Source organism: Haemaphysalis longicornis, unplaced genomic scaffold, assembly GCF_048455015.1.
Source record: "Haemaphysalis longicornis isolate Haplotype H1 unplaced genomic scaffold, Haemaphysalis longicornis Haplotype H1 scaffold_4, whole genome shotgun sequence".
In the NCBI taxonomy this organism is placed as follows: domain Eukaryota; kingdom Metazoa; phylum Arthropoda; class Arachnida; order Ixodida; family Ixodidae; genus Haemaphysalis; species Haemaphysalis longicornis.
In genome coordinates this window covers 59729839-59754984 of record NW_027526361.1, presented here as the reverse complement: position 1 = coordinate 59754984, position 25146 = coordinate 59729839, and the positions used below count along the sequence as shown (strand labels likewise).

Sequence of the window (25146 nt, the reverse complement as noted above, 5' to 3'; positions counted from 1 at the left end):
GAGGCAATCTGGCAAAAATTACAGGTTGTAACCTACCCAAATCCGCTACTGCCTAGTAAACTCTACCCAGGTCAATTTGAACCCAAATACAAAACGGAACGTTGAAGCGCTAAGAAACAGGGACAAGCGAGTGGGACACACAAGGCGCTACTTCCAACAGTTTTATTAGCAGACGAAAACACACATATATACACATGACCACTGGCCCACGTCATAATACAATCTCACACGTCACACTCCATTAAAAAAATCACGCTCTTTCTTCGATAAGGCGACAGACGCAGTACTAACACAGACGTGGTCCGCTTTCGCTGTCATGTCAGCTTCTATTATCTCTCGCGTAAGCTGGTTCTTATGCTTGGCAACAACTGCGCACTTGTCGAACAGGGGTGTGCAACCATGCTGCTTACAGTGTGACGCAAGCCATCCCCCAGTGTTGTTCTTTACGTTATTGCCGTGTTCACGGAGACTATCATTGAGGCACCGTCCTGCTAGGCAACGCGAGGTGACGTGATCGCTCCGTGCGGTTTTTTGGTGCGACGGACGGATATATAACGCTGGGTTTAAACAGCTCTGCTGTTAAAAAAAGTGCCAGGCATACAACGTCCCCCCTAAACGCGCAGAGGTGGCCACCCAGACCGCGTAAAGGCCAACCTCCATGCAGCGAAAAAAAATTCCCCCGCATTTCCCCGAGGGGGAGAATGTGAAAGTGCGAATGCACGGTTGTCGGCCCGCTTGCGGCGCTTGCGCTCGGCCCCCGCAGCCCACCGCCTCGCCGCCTTCTCTTCCATCTCTTCCATCGGGTTTGTGTACACCACGCAGTTATCAAGCCGCTATAACGCCGCTGAGTCGCCAACGCACGCCGCTGACGACGTAGTTTGAATGCGTTAAAGATATAAGGCGCGTCACTAACACTGATATCAGCGTCGCCTCCGTGGCTTGGTCGGTAGAGCGTCGCGCTGCGGCCGCAAAGTCCTCGGATCGAAACCTGGCGCCGGATGCTGTTTCTTTTATAAATATAGAGGAGCACTGCGGACGCCGACGCCGCCGCCGCCGCCGCCGCCGCCGGCGGCGGAGGATGGTTTGGGGTCGCTTATAAAGTGCATTCGCACTTAAAAAAATTTAAGCCATTTCTACGCCTGTGAAATCGGCGGAAACAGCGGAGCTGACTGCGGCACGCTAGCGGCCACCAACTGCGGGGGTGGGGGTCGCTCACAACGCACCTCGCCGCGGTATGCACGTACTAGAAGCTGACCCACATAGGTGTGGTAGTTTATCGGTGCATGTATGTGGGGTGGTAGTATGCCGCGTGCCCCGTTCCACGAGCCGAGATTGCGCGCTGGACGGCCGTCGCATCGTCTCGGGAGCACTCCTGGGCGCGCGTCAAGGGTGCGAAGGTGGCGGGCCGGCGATGGGCGCGTACGGTCGAAGGAGTACAGCCCCTCATGATCCTGTACGGAAACCTTTCATTTGACTACGGCCGTCGTATTTGGCGACTTTGGCACGTTGGTGGCCACTTCCCACAGGGGCGGGGTTAGCTCACAATGCCACTCGCAACGGTATACGTAGTCTTTGTCAAAATTTTCTATGCCAAGCCGAAGTGCCCAGGCCGCAAAAAATTTAATGTACAAGCTTACGTTCCGAGCAAGGCTGAAACGTTTTATTCCAGAAAGGTAGAGAAAACACCTTTCTTTCTACTGTCATAAAATATTTTTGTCGCGACAAGTTGACTAAGGAAGAAGCCACCACCTACCGCCGCCTTCAAACCAACACCTACCCGCACAGCACCCTCCTCCACGCCACCCAGCACCTGCAACTCCGCCACCTGCAAGTACTGTCCCCAACCGTGCACACTGTATCATATGATTTGGCGTGCTCCCACACACCATCCATCCCCCCTATTCCCTCCCCCAGCCATGAGCAGTAGGAAGGCATGCTAGCCACCCCGGACCGCGGCGATCAGCTTCGGCATGGTTGAAAGGGCCCGCCTGGCAGCGACCGCCCAGGGACTTCTGGACTGAGAAGACCCCCATTGCCACAATTCCTGAACTAATATAGAAATAAAGTTTATTTCTCCACCTCGTCACATTTAAAGATAAAGATAACGCTTATTATTTGAATTATTTGTGGTCGAGAAGGCTTAGGATTGGCCTAGAAAATTTTGACGAAGGGTGTACAAACTCGAATCTTAGCCGTGGAGGTTTGGTAGCTTATCGGTGCATTTATAGGGGGGGGGGGAGGGGAGGGGGGGGGCGGGGGGGGGGGGGGGGTGCGCCGCGTGCGTTGTTGCACGAGCCGATATCGCACACTGGACGGCCGTCGAGGCGGTGGCGACATTTGTTGGCCCGGCGGGGTATTTTCGTCTGGCGTGACGTGCATCATCGGACATTGCGAGCCCCTAAACAGCTCCGCAGTTAAAACCGGTGAAGTGGAGAACGAGTGGCGGCCGTCGGCGTCGTAAGACCTTGCCGCTGAGAACGTCGTGAGAACTTCGCCGGTAATTTGTCCGATGAAAGACAACCTCCTTGCAGCGAACTGCAGGCGAAGAAGTGGCGAACGACATCCTGTTGCGGCCGCGGCCATCTCTGTCCAAAAAAAGAAAAACAGCTGTTCGCCGGTGATCTATCCAAGATAGATGCCGGGTTGCCGGCGCTCACCGCCGGCCCCCGACGAGCAGCACATGATAATTCCTGTTTATATGTGAAAACGCGAAGGGAAAGATAGAAAGCAGCGCTACGCTGAGAACACTATCGTCTTTCGACGACATTTGCAGCAAAGTGAGCAGATACGCGGCAAATTTTTCGAAGCCGACTGCCGCGCGGCCACCGCAGGGCGTCAATTGCCACTTTTTCACCAGTTTTTCGCTGCATCGAGGTTGGCCTGATCAGCTCAACGCGCGCTTGGCGCTGTGAACGGATTCGGCTCGCAAACGACGTGCGGCAAACACTGAGTTGCGGATTTAGAAGCGAAAGTAGCAAAAGCCAGGCGTGCGGGACGGGCCGGTTTTCATGTTCGCGAGGGGGGCGCGGCTGTGAGGGTTGCGGGTGCCAACCCATTGGATCCACAAATGGATCTTCAATAATTGTTTTAAAGGGAAGCTTTGTATGCCTTACTGATGACGTCGTTCATCTGAGTAAAATGCACAGCAGAAAATCTAACTTTAAACACACTGCAGGAGGAAAGTGGTGATTATGATGAAATACATTCTCTAAGTAGGATTGGACGTTGGCTTTGGACTTTGGTTGAGTTGGAGTAGAGTGTATTCTATAGTTCACTCTAATTGAAGTGGACTGTGGCAGTTTGGATTTTGGACTTTGGGAGAGCGGATTTGAAACTTTGACTTTGATTCAGGTTGCTTTGTATACAAATCTTCGCATTTTAGCCATCTTTCTCTTAAGAAAGGGCTGGGATTTTTTTTAATACATCTAGCCGACCCTTCTCCGACTTGGAACGAGATAGGCGCACTCGTTGAGACTACACAGCAAGCGATGACGCGCAGCTCAAGAGATGGACTTTTGGAAGAAACACACATCCCCAGATAAACACATGCTAAATGTGTAGGATATACGAAAACGACTTCATCCAAAATATTGCAATGGCTACAGGCATAAAGATCTCCTTAAAGTGAGCCGTAAAAATGCGCACATAAATCTTGTTAAAATGATCAGGGGAAAGACAAGAAACGTGCTGAGCCCAAAGACGCGAGTTCGATTCCCGGCAGCGGCGCCCGCTTTCCTGATGGAGGCGAAAGCGGAAACTTCCGTGTGTATAGGAGGTTTCGGCGCACGTTAAAGATTCCCGGGTTATCAAAATTAATCCGGAGCCCTCCACTATGGCGTGCCTCATCGCCTGTGCAGCGTCGGCGCGTTAAACCTAATAATAAATCAAAGACAAGAAGCGAAAGCGACGAAAGAGACGCAAATACAATGCGGAAAGCAAGCAATAAGTATCGCCAGGCTTTTTTTGCCTTCAAAGAACGTAAGCATACTTAAGAGCCCCGAGAAATTTTTTTTAGGAGCGAAGCACCTTAGGGGCTCTGGCTGTCGGCATCTCCTGTCGTCGTCTCATGTCGCCACGGTAAATCAAGTTGTCAAACGATGGTCAAAAAACAAGTGCAAACGAATAAAACTAATTCAAAGTAAACTAACATGAATTAAATTGATTTAAAATACAGGAATAATCCGGATTTAATTATACTAATACAGTGGAACCCCGATAATACGACTTTCAAGGGACCGCGAGAAAGCGTCGTACGACCGGGGTGCGGGCAAATACCGGTCTAGAAAACGGTATCAGGTGATAGGTGGGCTAAGAACTATAAAACACTATATTTAGCGCGTTCTCGCGTTATTTGTGCACCTTTACCTGAAATCCCAAGTTTTGTTTTTTTGGAAGAACGCCTTCGTTGTTCCCTCCTCTCCCTCCACGGCGCGCAAACTAGCCCGCCAGCCCCACGCCTTGCACGCCCGAGATAATGTCGAGGTTGTCGAGCAAACTGAGATCGGGAAAAGGGAGCGTAGAACTGGCAAGGCTAAGCGAAACGAATGATAGTACAAGGCGGACATGAAAAAAAGGAAACCCTGTACAGGGTGAAGACACCCTTTCAACAGTTCCGTGCCGTCGCTGTTCGGTCAAAGTGTTCAACACATAGGTGTTTTCGTTTCCCGCAACACACAGCAATGCGAAATAGATAAGGTGGGTCAAACGTCGCGAATAAACTGTGTTGCGGCGAAAATTATAGCGCGGTCTTGCTACACACTGTGTGACTGGCTGCGGCTGCCAGCGAGTGACCCAAAATGCCGATGCCAACGTATATGTGTCTCCACCCTTGCGCCGGATGCGCGTGGTTGTAGGCACCCTAGCAAAGAAAGAAGTGAAGTGACAATGCCGCCTTGAAAGACACTGATAAGTAGAAAGCAGAGAGGGGAGGAGATAGCGTCGTGAAAGGAAGAAACTTGGATCCAGCGTGCGAGGAAAGCGGGTGTTCAGTCATCACCGTGGGGTTGCGTCGTACTCTTTTCACATTCGTCGGCGGCTCGATGGGAGCTTCAAATTCACGGTCCGCCAGCCACCTGAATGCGCCAACCGCGAGAAGTCAGACTTCTCGTGGTTGGCGCATTGGGATACTGCTGCCGCGTGGGGCCTTCGAAGGTTAACTTCGGCTCACGAGTACCCGGCTACTTGCTTGCGCCTTTTCAGCAAGTAGTCTCGCCTGCATGCAGACCTTTGCACATCAAGCAGCGTCAAACGGAGGTTAAGAATAAAGGCCGGGACGAGGCGGTGAAGCGGTATAAGATATGGGAAAAACGCCGGCTATCCGCGCCCTGGTCCGTCGTATGAAGCGGACCCGAGCGTCATATCATCGGGGTTTTTAATGCATTGTTTCTATGGGGAGCTTGCCGGGACCGCGGTGATCCGTCGTAAGAAGCGTATCGTCGTAAGTCCGGGGGACGTACAAGCGTAGTTGCACTGTAATAACAGAAATTTGTTTATGTCTCAAAATTGGAGTTCGAACCCCAGGCTTTCTCCTGTAAAGTACACTTCTTAGCATGCTGCCGCGTGTGACACAAAGACAACTTACGGCCGGTCTGTCTCTCATTTAATTGCTTATATCCGGTTCAACATGTGGGGATCGCGACTTTCACGCGAACCCCTTTCTGGCTAGCTTCCCATTGCGGTCGCGTGCACAACGCGTCTCGCTCACGCGACGGGAACCATACGGGAGGGCGCCAGCGACCGGACGGTTTGTTGTCGCCCTGGTGAAGGCGTTGACCCTTTTCCCCTCTGCCTTACCCGAGAACCAGTTCTTCCTCGATACTAGCGCCACCAAAAGGCGAGGTGTGGTGGGTTGTCGGATGACGTGAGGACGCTCTCTTGTCTTGGGGATCCGGTAGCGCGCGGACGTTTCGGCGCGCTGGTCCTAACCCAGGGAACGCGGCACAATGGGACGCGTCCGGGCGAGCTGGGAGATTGCAACCGCGCTCGCACTCCGCAGCGTTCCGCTGCTCCGGTATGCCATCGGTGAGTCGAACCATCTCGATCTCTAGCGTTGTTTAATGCCTCGCTCACAGTGTTACCGTTATGGCCTACGATCAGTCTGTATGCAGTATATTTGATTTGCATTTGCAATAAATGCTGCCATTGATGTTTTGCCCTCGCCGCCTCCTGCCTTTGTCTGTCTTCGCAAACAACGGACCCGTCCGCAGCCGGCGCTCGCAAGGCATTTGCTGAGCGCGGATGGCTGCGGGGTGGGAAATAACTAGTGTGTGAAATGTAGAATCCCACAAACACAAGAGAGGGCGCCACCACTTCAGCAAGCGCGCGATTGCTCCTCCCGCCGGCGCTTCTCCGGAACCCAATTAGTGGGCGCCGTGTTGCAAGAAAGAGACTTACAATCTTCGGAAACACTTAGGTATACACTGCATGCTTCTCCCCTCCCCCGGTTTCATGTTTATTTATTATTTATTTAGTACCCACAGCGCCTTGCGGCATTACAGTGGGGGGGAGGGGGTGTAAAAAAAGGCAGTCACAAGAAGTACTTATCAGCAAGCAAGAAAGCAAGTTACAAGAGAACGCATATATACATTTCAAATAGCTGAATACTGCATTATTACAACAATTCAGAAAAGGGCACTTAAAAATACTTTACACACGCGGGAATCGAAGGTTCAAATAACGACAAAGCAATGGAAAGGGCATAAAACATTTTCGATAGCCCTCAGACACACCACGTGAAAAGACAGCATTGGTACGATAATTGAAAAAAACAGTGCGTTCGGCGAGGCTGCAAAAATGCAATTGATGTATTACAAGAAGCAATTACAGAATTTATTTGGTATTTTTTTACGTCTCGCGCTAGAACGTAATGCGTACTAAAAAAACACAAGGACTCTCGTTTGCGCCTCGCGCTAGAGAGCTTCGTTCTTCAAAGACAATAGAATTTTACAGCAAAGCTGTATACCTCTACCCCCCTCCCCCTCCCCCAACGGTTTAATCTCCGCTGGTAAAAACGCCAAGGCGCCAAGAATACACTTATACACTGCATGCTTTGCCCCCTCACCAGGTTTCACGTTAGTGGAGATGGCCCGGGATTTTTATAGGCGAAGCCCCTTAGGGGCTGGGGCTGTTGGCGTCTCCTGTCGTCGTCGTAATCGTCGTCTCATGTAGACACGGTACTAAAACACCGGGATGCTCGTTTACACCTCGTGCTAGAAAATAACGCCCACTAAAAAATTACGCCCATCTTCCCGCGAGGGAACCCTGATGTGATTCGACGCATCGGGGGGTTCAATTGGCGTTTCCGTTGGGTCACGTGCGTCACGTGCCCGTCGCTTCGCAGCCTTGTCTTCAGTTGAAGTAACGTTGCCATCAGCGTTTGAATTGACGCTGGTACTCGATTGTGTCAAATCACTCGCTGACGGGACTGTTGCTTCCATCGCACAACATCGGAAGAAGCAACGGAGTCGTCGTCGTCAAGCGAAGCACAAGCAAAGTGAAGCGCAGTCAAGCGAACGCACTTGAATGAACCGGCGCAGCGCGCTCACCGCTTTATATTCAGCACTTGAAGGAGAGGACACGAACGGAGGAGAGTTGCGCATGCGTAGCGAGAGCAAATGTGAGAGAGAAGCGTCAGCGAAGCGCGCGCAGCTGTTATGATAATGAGACAGAGAGAGCGCGTTGCACACAGCTGTTGGCGAGAAGAACGGAGGAGAGTTTGCGCATGCGCAGGTGGTGTGCGGACGCCGCGACAACGACAACAATGGAGGGACATACCCGAGCGCAAGAGATGCGTCGCATCTAAAATCACCAGGACACTCGTTTACGCCTCGCACTAGAGCGCTTCGTAACGCGTACTAAAAAACACCGGGACACTCGTTTACGCCTCGCGCTAGGAAACTTCATGCTTCAAAGCCAAGAGACTTTTACAGCAAAGCTATATATATATATTTTTATCCCCCAATGGTTTCATCTCCGTTGGCAAAAACGCCAAGGTGCCAAGAATACACTTATATATACTGCATGCTTCGCTCCTCCTCAGGATTCACGTTCGTGGAGATGGCCCGGGATTTTTTTTACTACGACTAAGCACGGAAGTGGTTAGCCGGAATGGCTCAGTGAGACCGGACACACCAATCTTATGGCTCTCGAACTTCATCTTACACTTGTTATAGTTCCCACGAGCTTGCACTAATGTATGGGACCACTGTGACGTAACGGTTTTCTGATTAACAGTTTAACAACTCATTGAGTAGGGCTCACAGATGATCATGCTTTCCCGCCCTGTTAGAGTGGTCACGAGACATTTTTTTTTTCGACAACTATCGTACCTAGGAAGCAGAGGAGTTGCTGAAAGGCAGGACAAGTTAGTAAGCAAGCAGTGCAGCGCTTGAGCACGGGCGGTCAACTTATGGTCAGTGAGTCAACCAAGCGGCGAATGAACGAATTAACTCTCCATAAACAGTCACTCTGCCAGTCATCGAATTTCTACAACGTCGACGGACCGCGAAAATGGCCAAAAGATGTTCGATTATTTAGTTTCTTGTGCACTATAAGTGGTGATCAAACTGCGAATAATGGAATTGCTCGCCTTCCTTAGTGGACCGTGAACCTAGTGAGCATACATAATGGCAGCGCAAGTTCCCCGGTAACTTATGTCTGCTTACACAGCTTTGAAGGGAAAGCCTGGCGATTATCAAACACTTCTTTACTGCTGCCTTGTGTTTGCGTCTCTTTCTTCGCTTTCGTTTCTTCGTATCTTGGCGCGAATTACTCGGACAGACAGACTGGCCGCAATTTAACGCGGTAGCTTGCACACACTCAGAGCTCTCTTCGAGCGTACGTGTTCTACTGTAGAACTTAGTAGCTGCTCCAATTGGTGTTCAAAGCACTCTCAACGCAGGGACGACATGGCGCTACGTACCTGCTCTACTCACGGGCCGTCACGTTCACTTGTCCCGCAGCACGCATGATGCTAACTCTTGTTCCCCCTCTGACAGGATAGCAAGTTGGCTCAGTTCTGGCACGGCGTTTCATCGGGACAACTTTACAATGCACTTTGAAAGAAAATTTGCCGATGTCACTGTATGGCATTAGCTTCCTCCCACTAAGCGGTGTAAGTGGAGTTCCATATGACACGCCGGTGTTGTTGAGTCTTTACAGTTTATGGAAAACAAGAATGACCGATATGCGTCCTGATATGGATGCTCGACCTGCGAGACACTATTTAATTGAAAGTATTGCTCCGATAAGGCTACTGTATAAGTTACAGTGTGATCCATCGGATTGGCTGCCTGTATTAGATGAATTGAGGACATTGAAGCGAGCTTAGTGACCTACAAGCGGAGGAGGTTGCTTTTACTCAATTGTTGCTGTTGTGGTTGTTGTCGTCATTGTAATGCCGAGCAAATAACAAAGGGGAAAAAAGCCCAGTTAGCTCATCGGTAACACACTTGGCTCTAGCTCTGGAGATTCGGGTTCAAATTTCACACGAATTCAGATGTGTCTAATTATTTTCTTTTTACAGCGACGGCTATTTTGGTACCACTCGTGTTGACGACGGCTACGGTCACTTTTTTTGCGTTTGATGAGACTTGTAAGGCTTTGACAATAATAAACATTGGTAGAGTTCATTTGTCAGCGCCCTATGAACAAATGGTTGGGTTTCGGAATATCCCTGATTACTAAAATGCATGTGCTATGTCCTCAGCCTTACAAGTACAGACGTTGTTGCTGCTGAAATTTTCAGTTAGAAAACAGCAACAAAAAGCGACATACGGTGAGCACATTACGCACGACTTCTACGCCGGGTCTTGCACATTTTCAACTCGGAACTTCCCCGTCACACACCCATCCCCCCCGATTCAGGAATCTCGCGCACTGCCATCATATATATCAATGTTTCTTTCGCTTCGTGTTTCCACGGTGCAAAGGAATATGAGAAGATAACGGAACCTGACCTGTGTGCTAAGGAGTGCGCATTCATCAATGGTGGCGGTCGACGACACGGACGTCCAGTTTTCGTGTTTGTGTGACAGTCACGTCCACTGTCAGTGCGAAGATATGCCAAGTATGTCCTCCACATGCTGATGAGGTGGTCCACTTTGACGCGCTCGCCAAAAGGGTTTGCGCGGGAAATCTGATCTCCACTCTTCCCCCTTTAAATAATGGCGGAATCGGAGCTCAACTCAGGAAGGAGGCGTCACGGGACCGCTCGGGCGTCGGTCGACGACTTCAGCGGAACGCTCGCTGGAAGTCCGTCGGGTTTCCTGACTGCGGAGTCACGTCGCCGACCCTGGGAAGATAACCGACTCCTTACGCGGTAACAAGACGCGAAAGGCAAAAAAATAAACGCATCGAGAGTGGTTGCGTGGTGCGGGGGGACTGGACATGGGTGCCCGATGAAAGAGAAAGCGTCCAGCACAGACGATCGGCGCACGAGGAGAGCCCATCCGGTTTTCTGACCCCCTCCCTCTCTCTCCATCTCCCCCCATCCTTGCGCGCGTGTCAAGCGCTCCTCCGAAGCCCTCTCTGGACTGATGGCGCGCAGCCCCGGAGTCAATCGTGTGCCGCGGCGCTGGTGACATGACGTCGGTGATGGCGATGCGGAGCCCACTGGCGCACCTCCTGGTGCTCCTCTTCCTCGCGCCGCCGGCAAGCTGGGCCCAGGTCTGGGATTCCTCGAGCAACCGAGGCCTCGCGATCGGCACCAATTATTGTGAGTCACCCTCTGGAAGTCGACCACCTCACCTCTCAATTTTTACAGGAAGCTGTATACCGATAAGTCCCCCAATGGCTCAATCGCGTCCGGGGTCCGCCGACAGAATACGCTTTGCGGCGAAGCCAACTTTCTAGCGAATGCTTTGTAGCTCTCGAATTGATGTGGACACCTCGAGGAAAAAAAAAAAAAAAACATGCTACAATTTGCCGTTAAGACGACTCTATCACTAGACAAGTTTCATTTACTCGTTGTAACTAGTTCACCAAGTAGTAATAAACGTTTCGTCATTCCGGTCTGCTGTCAATACATGAGAAGCCACGAGAGGAGTGTGACTATAGAAAACGGCTGTAACACCTGTTTTATAGAAACTATTCCACAGCAAATTATATAAAATTGAATTGCACGTATCATGGATAACTATCAGTGGCAGTTTTAATACGAATAACACTCAGCCACTACTCCTAAACCATTTCAGCACCATTACCGAGACACGTTGAAACGGACAGCCCAATGGTATTTTTGCTAAGATAAAACAGTAGTCCTTTCACGTTTAACAATAATTAACTGAAAAGCATGTGGAACTGCAAATTACAAACAATCGTATATTGTTTATTGCAGTAGTGTGGGCTACACCCAGGTCAATCGGGTTTTGTGTCGTTCATGCTCTTGCTTTCGCTCTCCAACTACGTTCACACCGTTGATTCGGGGAGCTTTTTTACAACCTTCATCATTCATATATCGTAGATAAATCCATGCATGACGATCACAATCATGCAGATTAGGGTGTGCCCACGTTTCAGGGCTACCTTGTTTTTCCAGCAAAGATGACACACCGCTTGTGGGTTGATCGCTTCTTTCTGAATGCCTGAAGTTTCGTAACGGTACCGAGACCGTCGATGCGACCGGTGATTTTGCGACAGTGAGTGGGGTTTAGCGGTAATTACCAAGAGGCTAAAGTTTCAGTTGAAGACAAAATAAGGCAATATAAGAAAACAAGGCGTAGTCCGAAAGGGTCTTTGAAGCCTTCACTACGTCGTGCCGATCAGGCTTCAACTCGACTTTGGAAAGACCATAGGGAAGCACGAGTTTCATCAATTGTTTGTTTTATTCCCTTCCGTGAATCGCCGACTGCCTGCTAGCTTCTTTAAAAGCGCTTTTTGGCTCTAACAAACCAAAAGTGAAACCTTGAGATAAGTAACCCGACGCCTCGACCATTGTCATCGACAGCGTGCAGCAAGTTATTACCGTAGCCCGTACTCAACCGCTGCTTTTCTCCATTGTCCGCGCCGTGGCAGCGCTTAAACAGGTGACTATACAGCAAAGCTCCGTGACTGCCTCATTGCATCCCTATAGCGTGCTCAGCCATTAGGTGATGGACCAGGCACTGTCCCTTGGCATCGGCGTTCACGGACGTGGCGGGGGTCGACGCTCTTGACTTTCGCAAGCAGTCCCATTTTTTTTCCTGCTTCACAAATGTTGCCCGATAAATGCCACGTCTGGAGCTTTAAACGAGCGTCGGTAGGCGGTGACTCCTGCGGACGGGACGATGCTCTACACCCGCCAGGCACGCAACGCCGCGCTCGGCAAACGACCTTGGCAGTGCACGCGGAATGGTCGAAAGTGAGGGGGAGGCTCACATGCGATGGCTTCTTCCTGACTGCCTTCTGTTCCTTCCGTTTTTCTGTTTTTTTTTTTTTTATTCTCTTGAGTATACCCAACGTGGCCTCTTCCTTCTGGAAACGTTTACACGCCCGGAAAACACGCGAATTGGTCGTAAAACATGTGATCGCCTCCGGGGAAACCTTACGCAATCGGCATCCGCGCCCGTTCCTATCGTGAACAGACGTGAAAGCCCTTTTACTGTACGCACAAGCGTTGTAGCAATGCGTCTACTTCCGTGAGGATGAGCAGCGGTCTTAGGCGCGCGATTCCTTTGCCTTATCTGTAGGCCGATCACGCAGTGGGAATTACCTTGCCGTGTGAGTTTGGGCGTTGGACGTCACGTAATTTGTCGTTGTGTAAGTCTTGCGAAGCAACAAATAAACCCTGATTTTTTTTCTTTTTGCTGCGTACTAAATAAGGAGGAGGAATAAACGTGTGTTCGAACAGTCAAAGTTGTTTGGTTGATCACCAGATGAGGAACTTCCTTAGTCCGTATCGTTAAAATTTTTTCTGCAGTGACCAGAAGCTTTATTTTACCACACTGAATCCCGACAGAAAGATTATTGTTATGATTACCGTGATATGCACGGAGTATCATTTTCAGGTGTTGAATAGTCAGTGCATTGGTGCGGGCTATTATCGTCCATGTTGAAGTAACATAGACAAGAAAAAATGGCAGGCTTCTTTGGCGTTTTTAGAAGCATGGCCAAAAGCTCAACATTGAGGAATTGAGATTTGTTCTATCGTTTGGTTCATTCCAAAGAGGGGTATTGCCGCAGGGGTTCTGGACTGAGGGCTTATATCGCTTTCAAGCGCGAACCTCTTTTACTTGTAATAAATCTTTTACGGCCACCAACAACGCCGGAATGGGCCAAGAATGGATGGGAGATGTACGCTTCTTTACAGGAATGCCGGCATGCTTGTCTACTCCTTTACTTCAAAGCGACGTTAAAGGGACCCTGCAACACTTTCGATAAACGCTCTCACTCTTTCCTTCGCATCTGGAAGCACTGCGAAAGCTACAGTTACCGCCAGCGCGGAGCGGCACTGCGTGATTTGTTCGTCGCTCCAGATACGCCTTTCGTTCATGCTTTGTTTTTGTGGCTTTTTTTTTTAAGTTGCTATCGAAAAGCGTTCATTGCTGCGACTGGAGGAAAACCGGCCAACAGCCGCTACATGGCCTCAGTGACGTAAATCGGGCCGTCAAAGAATGTCAAGAGCGGGAAAGAGAGAAAAATCTTTTCAGCGAGTTTCCAAATTATCTGATGGGCATAGAGCAGTAATTTTTGGCTGAGCTACTTTGCAACCCCCTAATCTAAGTACTGGGTGTAGTGCGGTCAAGCGCAGCCTTGACCGATAGTTCACCAAAATTCATTCTTCTCAGCCTACTTCGAAAGCTCGGCTTTTATGGCTTGCATAGCTTTGAGATCACTGTTACCCGCCTGTATAAACCCGCTTCCCCCTTGTCTCCTTCACCTTTATGGAGTAAACTCATCCTGATACGCGCCGCTGCGTTAAAATTCTTTCGAACTTTATAGCGCGTTGGAGGCTGATTGGGCGAAAATTCTTCATCCACTGGGATTTCGTCTGGTCTCGTTGTCGTGTTTTAGAGACATTTTTTTTTCTCTCGTTCTCCATACCAAAGATTCTATACTACCATATTAATTTATGGTGATCCTCGTAGTTATCGCTAATCTAGCGAAGGAATCGGTGATGGCCTTGTGCTGGTATATCAGACCGCTGTTCCCCAGATATATATAACCATTATCACCCTTCATTCGAGATCGCACATCTTTAGTTCTGTTTTTCAATGCTTTTACATTATTTCAGTTTTGTTTTCGTAGCGTCTTTCACCGTTCCCACCTACGTATCTGACACCCACCATTCACTAGCACTTTCAATTTTCTCTTGTACCAGTTTTGTACCTCCAATTTCTTTTTCTCGGTGCAGCTTCCACCCTTAGCCTTACTTCTTCTTCTCGAAAACTACACTTCTTTAGCTTCACTGTGCACTCTATATGGCTTTTCTTGGTTCCTTGTTCCACTAGCTTCGTAAATTTTGTGTATACCACCAATGATTTTTGTAGCGAAACCTACACTGCGCTACCGCAGGCAGTCTTCGCGAGGTGACCAGTTTTGTCCTTGAGCGCTAGAGGTCAAACCACACCCACTTCCGCAAGCGCCCGGCACGGAGCAGAGGCCCGATGGCGGGGAGAGATAGGCGGCAGGGGAGAGATAGGCGAGGAGGGAACGGAGACGTGCACGGGACCCGTGTCGCCACCTGGCGGAGGAAGGCGAGGAGGCCGCCGCCGCAGCAAGAAGCGCGCGCCACGAGGGAAGGCCAGGGGGCCACGTGCGGCGCAGAGCCGTGTGCGATGGAAGAAGACGAACATCCAGCTGTGGTCGCTCGTACAGCGGCGAGGCTTAAACAACGCCGTGAGGCGAAAAAAGGTGAAGATTAAACAGTGTGTTCATTGCAAACATGTCTGTATATCATTGCAAAACCACACCTCGACCACATTTCGACAATGGGCCTAGCCAGAGCAGTGAAGCTTTTGCTATCAACTAGGGTTACCCAAAGCTGAACCACTGTAATTTTTGTTCCTTGCGTTGCTTATTTTTTTTTTTTTGTATGAAGCCCATCAGCTCGTCGTTATATCATACTTCCGATCCTCTTTCCTCGTTATTAGCGGTGCATGTTTAACATTGAATTCCAGTTATTTGACTGGCGTTCTTTCTGACCATACGCCTGCGCCTGGTCATAAAATCAACATAAAATGTTTTTGGTCTTGTACCCAAGCTCTCTTTTCTTTGTTCATCTATCGTCACTCGGTATAATCGTTCGTTCGGATTTTATTAACTAGACTGAATTCTTTGCAGGGTTGTCATTTCACTTGCCCGTCGCAAGTACTTATCTTCCCGGCTAACTGTCACCAGGTTCTGCTCTTCACACATGTCTAGCACCAGAGAGCCCCTGTAACCTGTGCATTCATCCAGATCATTTATCTGGAAAATCAAATCACCTAGATCGGAGCATTCTTTTAATTAATTTATAAAGGAATTAAGTTATGCAGGGATTTGTTGTTGTTGTTGTTGTTGTTGTAAAATTTATTATGAATAGGACGGCACTAGGCCTGTCGCTGTGGGAGGGGGAAAAGAGAAGGGGGTTACGTGCGTCGCACTATGGAGTCTTCACACGCAAATGTCCACAGTGAGAGCAGAATTCTCTTGTGGTCTTGTGTTGGCCGGATCCAGTCCTCGTATGTAGATACGGATGACGGGCGATGTTTGTCACGTGCGTCCTTCAGTCCTTCACAGTCCCACACCAGGTGACGCATATTGGCCGGCTGGGCGGCCAAGCACACACTACACTGGGGCGGCGAGAAAGGTGGCGGGTTCGGCTGCTTGGAGTACTTCTGTGCGTGGTTCCACCTTGCCACCACGTCCTCCGTGACGGCAAAGCCACTTCGTGCTTTCACCACGAACACTTGGGCGCCCCGGGGAAGACCGTTAGGTAGGAGATCCTCAAGGGGTGGTACGTGGGTCAGGAGCTCTTTGGACCTTTCAAGCTTGTTCCTTCTTCGTTTCTCTTCAGGACTATGACTCAGTGCTTTGAGAGGAGTGAGCTCAAGCTGCGAGTGCTGGGAAGAGCGAGCCTCACTGGCCAGCTTGTGCACAGTCTCATTGCCCGTGTTGCCAGAGTGTCCGGGTACCCAGAGGACCTTGACATCAATATTGCTGTTCCGTTGTAGTTCGCGGCAAGTCTGCTTTATGGCATATTCCGTGGACGTCACTCGCGGGGGTCAAACCAGGTTTTTGAGTGCCGTAGCACTGTCCGTTAAAACCCTGATCCGTCGTACTTGCTTGGTGCCATCTGTAGACAAGAATTCAAGCACCCAGAGGAGGCTAAGGTGAATGGCTCGGAGTTCGAGTTCTGTGGTTGAGAGGGTCTCTTCTAGAATGAACCTTTCTGAGCGGTGGGCACCGTCCTCTCTTCACGCTGCCATAGCTGCAATTCGGGCGTCGGGGTCCCATGAGCAGTCTGTATGGATGCGTAGCTCCTCCGGGTCAGGTTTATGTGCGCTGGGCTATTGTTTTTCGCTGCTGGGCGTATTTCTGTACGTTTGTCTTGCGTCATAGTGGCTTAAAAAGTCAAGCGGCAATGCACTCGACTGTAAATGTACGTTCTCGACATCAGCCCCAGCTTTACATTGCGGGTTCTTTCGCTGTCAATGTGCATCATGTCACCGCCATTGCCATCCAATTTCTTTGGCAAGAAAAACAGCTTCCGCGACACGGAAATGAACCAGCGACCAGGCGCTCAGTTCACAGCGAAACGACTTAGATGATGTCGAACCATGTTTACACTGTGTGCATGCTAAACTGTACCATCTCGGAGGTGTCACCCGTCAGTGATGAAGGCGCGCACAGCCTGCTTGATGCTTCTGTGGCGTCTCCGTCCCCAGCTTGCGGCGAGAGCAAGTTCCCGGACGACCCGGACTTCCGGATCGTCGGCGGACGGGAAGCGAACAAGGACGAGTGGCCCTGGCAGGTAAGGTTCATGGGGTCACGGCCGATCATGTAATAACAAAATGTGTGGTCTTTAAGCAAGGCGAATTGCATGCACCTTATCTGAATTGAAGAAAGGGCCCTTTCTGGACTTTGCCCAAGGCCGGGAATAGCGAAAGCTGTCTCCTACTATAAAGGTGGATTGTTGTCGTGGGAACACCAGCAAACCGAATGCCGTGCGTGCATTATCGGGCGCGAAAGTATTGTGGAGCATGGCCGTGCAGGTGGCGGAAATGGTGGTCATGCCGAGAGCGGAAGGTCCTGACTTCCGCAGGAATAGCAGTGGTTTTAGCAGTGGCTCAGTGGTTCTCAGATGGGGGTCCGGGGACCGCAAGGGATCCGCGAAGGAATTTCTGGGCTCCGCGAAGCCTTTCCCAAAACTCTCTCCCCCTCCCCCTTCGCATTCAGTTCTCCTTTTTTGCCAAACCTTGCTGCCAAAAGCAAAAAAAGTTCCCGCGCCTTCCCGCGAGGGGAACACGAGTAAATGTAGAGCATTGGGGCCTCAGTACTGATTGAAGGCAGTGTTGCTTCCATCGCTTCTTCCGTGATGCTGGAGTAGCAGACACGAGTAAACGTGGGCACGAACGTCAACCAAGGAAGGAAGGAGCAACGCAGTGACTGAAATACGAGCGACCGCTAGCCGCTATATTTGCAGCGCGCGCAGTAGAGGGAGAGCAGTACGGGGGGGGGAGAGCGCGCATGCGCAAGCAGCGCGCGCCCTTCCACGACCCACCGCGCTGCTATCACGCACCTGTTAGGCCGAGACCGCGACGGAGCGAACGGGCTGACTACGACGCATGCGCGCGCCAGCTGCTGTTGAGAGAGAGGAGGGAAGGAGAGGCGCACCTGCTGCGGACGCGAAACTGTTGACACCGTCCGACGCAGGAACAGGCGAGGCTAAGAAATGCTCTGCATTTAAAAAGTGGCTTCGCTGCATGACACGTACGTTTTATTTTTTTCTCGGCGTATTGCATCCCTTAACGTCGGCTTTTTTGCAAGACACCCAGAATATGCAAGGAAGCCTGATACGCAAAGGCAGCTTGTAAGTGTTTGGGGACTTCAAGCTGCAAGAGCAAGGGTAAATCGCTTGCCAATAGGACATGCGTCAGCACAAACGTTAGCCTGAAAAGGCAGGTATTGAATGTGAGCAAGCAAGTTTAGAGGCATGTTCAAATTGTTTGACATAATGACACGGATCAATATCGTTCGTGGTGCCCTCCATCACTGTCGCACGACCAAAAAGGACGGAAAAGGCTCATGGATGGGAAACACTGTGTGAATATGCATGGATGCGTCAATGGCTGCAGGGACACTTTTGCTGTCAAATTGGCAAGACGCGATGCCAAAGCCTGCACTCATCCCGCGGGTTTATTTTTATTGCGCACTGACTCTCTTTCCATGGGGACTCGCCTCTGTAAATGAGCTCCGCAAGTACTCGAGGGCACAGCTGACGCAGACCTTAGCAAGGATTCCGAAATAGACGGAAGGTCACACATCTGGCTAAGAAATCTAAGAAAAGTGAGCCATAAATAAAACGTATTCTAAAAGAATCAACCCAATGAAAACTATTGTCATGCAAGATGCTATAGGTGCGTAACCGTAAATTAAGGTGCGCCGTTTGAATAGAAGGAACCGCAAAATCGTGCGTTTATCTTCAGAAACATGGTCAGTTAATGCAGATAATCTTAAAATGTTAGAAAAAATAGCTTGCCACTTCGGGAGCCTTAGTTTGGTGTTTCCAATATAATCCTGCTTTCGTAGGGCTATCGGAAGGCTGGCTTTCTGGCCTCTCATCACAATTATACGCCCGAATACTCGTAAACTGCTAGATACCGTGTATACGCGGGTGCGATCCCGGCCGCGGCGGCCGCTTTTCAGATGGAGGCGAAAAGCAAAAACGCCCGTGTGTCGAGATTTCGGCGCATGTTAAAGATCCTCAGGCTGTCAAAAGTAATCCGGAGCCCTCCACTACGGCGCGCCTCATCGCCTGCGTTGCGTCGGCGCGTTAAGCCCTACAATCAATGTTTTATCTCTTTTGCATCAGTTGCGTTTCTGTATTACGTTCTGTGTATTCCTTGTTGTTGTTGATGACTGCCCTGTTACTATTTGAAGTTTGTACCCCATTACTCAATGCTATCATTAAGCTTCTGAGTTAGCATAAATAAATAAAATCAAGATAAAATGTTTTCGGTCTTGTACTCAAGCTCTTTGTTTTTTCTTCCTCTATCGCCACACAATCAATCAATCAATCAATCAATCAATCAATCAATCAATCAATCAATCAATCAATCAATCAATCAATCAATCAATCAATCAATCGATTGATTGATTGATTGATCGATCAATCAATCAATCAATCGCTTTGAGCGCATGCAGTGTCAGGGTCGAAACTGTGCCCGTACTCTGAATCCTGGGGGCGTCTCCCACAGCCTACACCAAAGTGCACATACCCACGGGGCCTGGGTACTGGAAAACGCTTTCACAGGAATTTATCGCACAATTAACGCTTTTACAGCAGGCATTTGTGTTACTTTCGAAGTACAGACTTCGTCAAAATTTTGTGAGCCACGGCGACCATGGTCGGAGCAGGCGCGCGGCCGAGCAGGGGCGCTGCGCTTGCCGCTGTCGGCTGGTTGCGGGGCTAAAGTGAGCGAGGGGAACTTTTGCTCTTGCTTTTGTAGTGTGTCCGGAGTGACAAGTGCTGCGCAAAGTGCCTGCGCTGAAGCGAAGTTCGCCTGCTCTGAGAAGCTGTCTCCGCTGCACTTATCGCGCCAGCCATACTACGAAAGGAAGCGCGAAAGTTCCCCTCACTCTCTTTAGCCGCGTAACCAGCCGACAGAGGCAAGCGCAGCGCCCCTGCTTGGCCGCGCGCCTGCTCCGGCCACGGTCGCCGTGGCCCACAAAATTTTGACAAAGACTGTACATAATAAAGAAGACGCTGACCACAAGAGAAAATAAAACAATTACGTTTCGGCAGCCCGAACGGGATTACTTCCTCTCGATATTCCCCGAACGGCGCAGCCAAGCCGTTTTTTTTTTGTTGTTTTGTTTTTTTGTACTGCTAAGTAGACTGGAAATGCTCAATCGACGCAGGTTTCGGTGCGCCTGACGCATCCGCAAGCGGGCAAGATCGGCCACTGGTGCGGCGGCGTGCTGCTCAACCACCGCTGGATACTGACAGCCGCTCACTGCATCGTCAAGTGAGTAAGGGCGGCACGATTACCGCGAGCCGATGCCCGCATGTCAGACACGCTAGTCTATTTTTGTTTTTGGCATTGAGGGACTGTGGTATTACATGGGAAGGGGTGTGGGTGGGAGGGGAGGGGGGCATACAGAGACTGTGAACCTACACATATGCTGATCGCAGTACGGGAGAAGGGAAAAAAATAATATAAAAGAACCAAAGAAACTTCGATACAATAAAATAAGTCAGAAATGCAGTGTTATTAGGAAAAACCCTTTTAACATATAAACAGATTGCGCGTGCGCAAAAAAACACACACTCACAAATGCAAGAAATATACACTGCGGTTAAAGAGCACGCAAGGAAGGATCTGCAATGAAAAAACAACAAAAAAAATAAAAGAAAGCGCAAGAAAACAAGAGCACGGGTGCACTGAAATACATATTAATGAACAATGCAAATCAACGCATCGCAATTGGCGAAGCAGCTCTTGAAATTTTGTGATGTCGGTTTGGGTCGCTATATGGGAGGGTAAATTATTCCAGTCAGTTATGGCGTGGGGCAGGAATGAGTGTGCATACAAGGACGAGCGGCATAGAGAGTGTTTACCTTTGTGGTGATGATCCCTGGGCGGAAAAATAGTTGATAGAAGCTGAAAGAAATCGCTGTGAAGTGTTGTGCTGAAGTAGATTTTGTCGAATAGTGACAGGCGAGCATATGTGCGCCTGATAAAGTCGAAGTGTGGTTGTAAAAGTCGAAATGGACTCCTTTCTTTTCCCTTTTTAAGTGGGGGCTCGATTTTCTCTCTCTTAACCCCTCAATCCTTTGTAGTGGGTCGTGCGGTGTAAGATATCTCTAGTTGCACATTTAAGATCAATTTTCGTGCTAATTGCCCACCCTGTTTTGTTTGAAGGGCAGTGCTAATACCTGCCTTTTCGGGGTGGAAAATAAAGGGGGAGCAGACGCGGAACCCTGTGTGCTCTATTCCATTATTAGACCTAATTTGAGCGACCATGTTTGTCCTAAACACTCTCAATGGGGCCATTCTGTCTCTATTGGAACATGAACCATCCTGGGTCAGTGTGCCTAATACAACAAGCCTTCGGGAAGGCGCGGACGTAAGAAGTGCACGGGGAGCGCGGAGCGTGTTGCAAGTGGTGTCCACCGGACGCCTAAGAAAGAGGCCGAACGCTGCCGGCGCGAGCAGCCCCCTGTTCGTGCTCCCGCAGCCGGTGTTCTGGAAGGTCCGGCTGGGCGAGCACCGGCAGAAGCTGACCGAGGGCAGCGAGCTGACGGTGCCCGTGTCGCACGTGTACCACTACCCGTGGTACTCGGGCTACGACCAGGACATCGCCCTCATGCGGCTGGCGCACGACGTGCCCTTCAGCGAGCACGTGCAGCCCGTGTGCCTGCCGGACGCCGAGGACGAGTTCCAGGGGCTCGTCTGCGCCGCCACCGGATGGGGCAAGGTCGACTACAGTGAGTCACCACCGCTGGTCAGACAGAGGGGGCGTTTTTTTTTCAAGGAGAGCGTTGGAGAGAGGGGGAGATGATTAAGGGGGCGCCAGTTATACTGTATAAGGTATACAAGACCCGTGGCTGGCAGCCTTCGAAGTGCAAGCTTCTTGTGGGAGCCATGAGTGAAACTTAAGCGCAAACAGACACAGGGACCCTGGTGTCGTTGGTAAGCGCTGGTGTCGTTTCCCTTTCTTGTCCCTGTGTCTGTTTGCGCTTAAGTTTCACTCATGGATGTTCACCAACTATAGCTCGTCCCTCCATTTTGCCTCTTGTGGGACCTTCGTGCGCGACCTTTACGGTGATAGCTCCATTCAGGAAAACGATGAAGCCAGAGGCGGAACGTCGTTAAGTGTCTGTCGACTAAAGATGCTCTCTTTGCTCCTTATCATAACAGCTGTAATCTGTTGATACCTTCGATCAAACTAGACTAATCTACCCTCTCCATACTCTTCCTTTTCACGGAGCCGACATCCTCCTATTTGTTTTTGTTTTTTTGCGTCACAGATGCGCGGCCTTCCAACGTGCTGCAGGAGGTGTTCGTGAAGATCTACGACAACGGCGTGTGTGATGCTGCATACAAACCCAAGTTCAAGATACCCATCAAGAAGTGGCACTTGTGCGCCGGAACGCTCATAGGCGGCAGAGGAACATGTCACGTAAGTACCGCTGTTGCCTGCCTCGGGTGGCTACGGCTACAGCATCGTTACGAGAACACGGTAACGATGATATGCGCCGAGCGTTGTCCGCGTCGGAACAAAAACAACTGTTAACACGCACAACTGATCGGCACCGAAAGTGCGCCGGCTTCTTGAAGTATGGAGGGACTTGATAGACACTCACACATGGTGGAAAGACTACTCTTCCCTCCACGTGTTAGCAGCAGCTCCAGCCATCATTAATTGAAAGAACCATCACGCGCTGGTCGGTCCGGAGATCGTTATGTGCACGCTTTTTGGAACGCAGTGGCATCATCTAAACATTTCTTTCGTCGTGAATAGCGTGTTTATAGGATGAGGGAATCGCGTGGCCGTATGTGTAAAAATAAAGTGTCACAAATGCTGAACGTTTTGGTGAGGGTAGCCAAGCTCAGCCAATGAACATGGCGTGCAATGGTGGTTTCGTTCCTATTGAAGTCATGTCAGGGACGCCACTGCGGTCTATGCAAGTGTCAAACATATATCTTGCTGGCGCAGACAAGCGTAGCCAATCGAAATGCGTGCAACTTGTCAGTGATGCAGTTGTATGATCAGTGTGATGTATGAATAGCGGTTTACTAACGGGATACCGAACAAAGTGTCTCAGTGTGTCCCAGTTGAAGCAATTAAAAGTACGAGTTATTACTAGACGATTGTCTGGAGAGCAACCACGTCTGCGGCAATCGAGGTGCGCGAAAAGATGTCCTTGTACACTTTAGTAACGCATCTCCGATTACCATTGTGCGCTATCGGAAAATGTTTACCTGGTTGAACGCGGTTAAACCGCGTTTGTCGAGCGAAATCTTGGTTTTCGCGCCGAGGGCGCGTAGTAAATGCGCTCACACTTGCACCACAAGACAAAGCACAAACGCTCCTCGGCGCAGTCGCGCGGTCTCTCTAGACGCGAACGCGCAGTGAACTCGATGAATTTGGACGCAGTCAGCGCCTCCTCGTATAATTTTCTGATTGGCAGACCAGTGCCACATCTTCTGGGACTGTGTACGGTTTCCAGACGAAGCAAAGTCAAGGACTTACCCGCCGAAACTCCAAGAAGCAGTGCGCAGTAGCGACAAGGACGTGTAAGTTTGGGCCGTCCAGCAAGCCCGGAGTGCGCTCGAAAAACACGGACCAGGCGACCCGGAAACGGGATGCGCTGGCGCTGTGCAGAATAACAGCAAACCTATAGTTCGACGCCAGGCCCGCGCCGCGGCGCGTAAAAATCGTCGATTTGCAGGCACCACTAAGTTATGCCTAACCTAACCCACGGCCGTACTCGACTCTCGGGAGGAGAAGATTCGCGTCCGGCTGTGCCTAACTTAACCTTGCACGTGCCCTTAATCTTTCCGCCTGATCTCCTTTCGCACCCCTCATCTTGGAAAGAACGAGCGTTTTCGCACGAGGCGCTGGCTTGACTTTGGCTGAGCTGAGCTTGAAGGTCAGATTGACGCTACGAGGAACGATCCGCTTTCTTCTTCTGTACCTGGTGAAATAGAGCTTTTGCTCTATTTCTATTTTTTCTCTATGAAGGGAAAATAGCACGTCATTATTCTCTTTCCCAATGGCAGGGCGATTCCGGAGGCCCCCTGCAGTGCAAGCTGTTCGGACGCTGGCACCTGACGGGCATCACGTCGTTCGGCTCCGGCTGCGCCAAGAAGGGATTCCCGGATGTGTACACCAAGGTGGCCCACTACGTCGACTGGATAAAGGAAGTTATGGAGCGCCCCCACTAGTGCCACCGACCTGGATGCGCAACTCCGAGCGGGAGGGCACCGGGACGATGCTCTTCATGGGCCAAAACCTATTAGGTGCCGGAAAGGTTCCGGCGGGGTCGGCTTCGCATGCGGCCTCACGTGACTGGTTGCGCGCGCAAAAACGTCAGGGATAACTGCGCTCCCAGCGAATCATTGTGAGTCCTCGTGGGAAATCCCGCCGGAAGTTCTCACGCACCACATAGGATTTATCACCTGGTGTTTTTTTTTCAACGACGGTGAAAGGCTCAAGCTTCGACCCAACGGACCAGTTTTTAGGATTTTTTTCTCAAACGACCCTTCGCTGCTGTGATCCCGTTCCTGTGATCTCGCGAACTTCGGACGCGTCTTGTGCGACTCGAAGAAGTGCATATGCATGAAGCGTGAACGGCAACAATTTTCCAGCAGAAATCTGGGAGCTTCTGGCGGTGTACGCGTCTTCGTGTTTTGGGGGCACCAACGTAACCACCGGCTACCTGTCCGGAAGAGAGCGATCCAGTGCAGACACTGTATACTGGTATAGCTTTTAGGTTGTGAATGTCACTGTAAATATATACATATCTTCTGTTGGGTGCATAAAGGGGCAATTATCTGTCGTCTTAACGGGTTTAGTAGGATTTCTGACAGTGCAAAATGTTTCTTTATGCGTTTTTTTTTTGTGCATTTCATTTCTCTTTCCCCAAAAAAGTTACGATTTTGTAGCCTTCAGAGAATGTGTACAGAGAGCGTGCACATTGGGGCCCACATGTGACATAAAATTTGCACTTACCCACCGCGGTGGGTCAGTGGCTAAGGCGTTGCGCTGCTGAGCACGAGGACGCTGGTTCGATTCCTGGCCGCGGCGGCCGCTATTCTGATGGAGGCGAAAAGCAAAAACTCCCGTGTGTACGAGATTTCGGCGCACGTTAAAGATCCCCAGGTGGCCAAAATTAATCCAGAGCCCTCCACTACGGAGTGCCTCATCGCCTGCGTTGCGTCGGCGCGTTAAACCCTACAATCAATCAAAATTCTGCACTTTTTGCATTTTTCTATTTCATTGCAGTGGAAGACTCGG

The 25146-nt window shown here is 50.3% G+C and overlaps 1 protein-coding gene across 1 annotated transcript; it reads left to right on the top strand.

Moving 5' to 3' along the window:
- The first annotated feature begins 10574 nt into the window (after nucleotides 1–10574).
- On the top strand, nucleotides 10575–24280 carry LOC144180372 (tryptase-2-like). Its single transcript, XM_077708734.1, has 6 exons — nucleotides 10575–10714; nucleotides 16845–16930; nucleotides 20041–20147; nucleotides 21339–21610; nucleotides 22154–22305; nucleotides 23910–24280. Exons 1-6 carry the CDS (start codon nucleotides 10582–10584, stop codon nucleotides 24072–24074), a joined length of 915 nt encoding a protein of 304 aa, XP_077564860.1. The 5' UTR covers nucleotides 10575–10581; the 3' UTR covers nucleotides 24075–24280.
- Nucleotides 24281–25146: the final 866 nt, after the last annotated feature.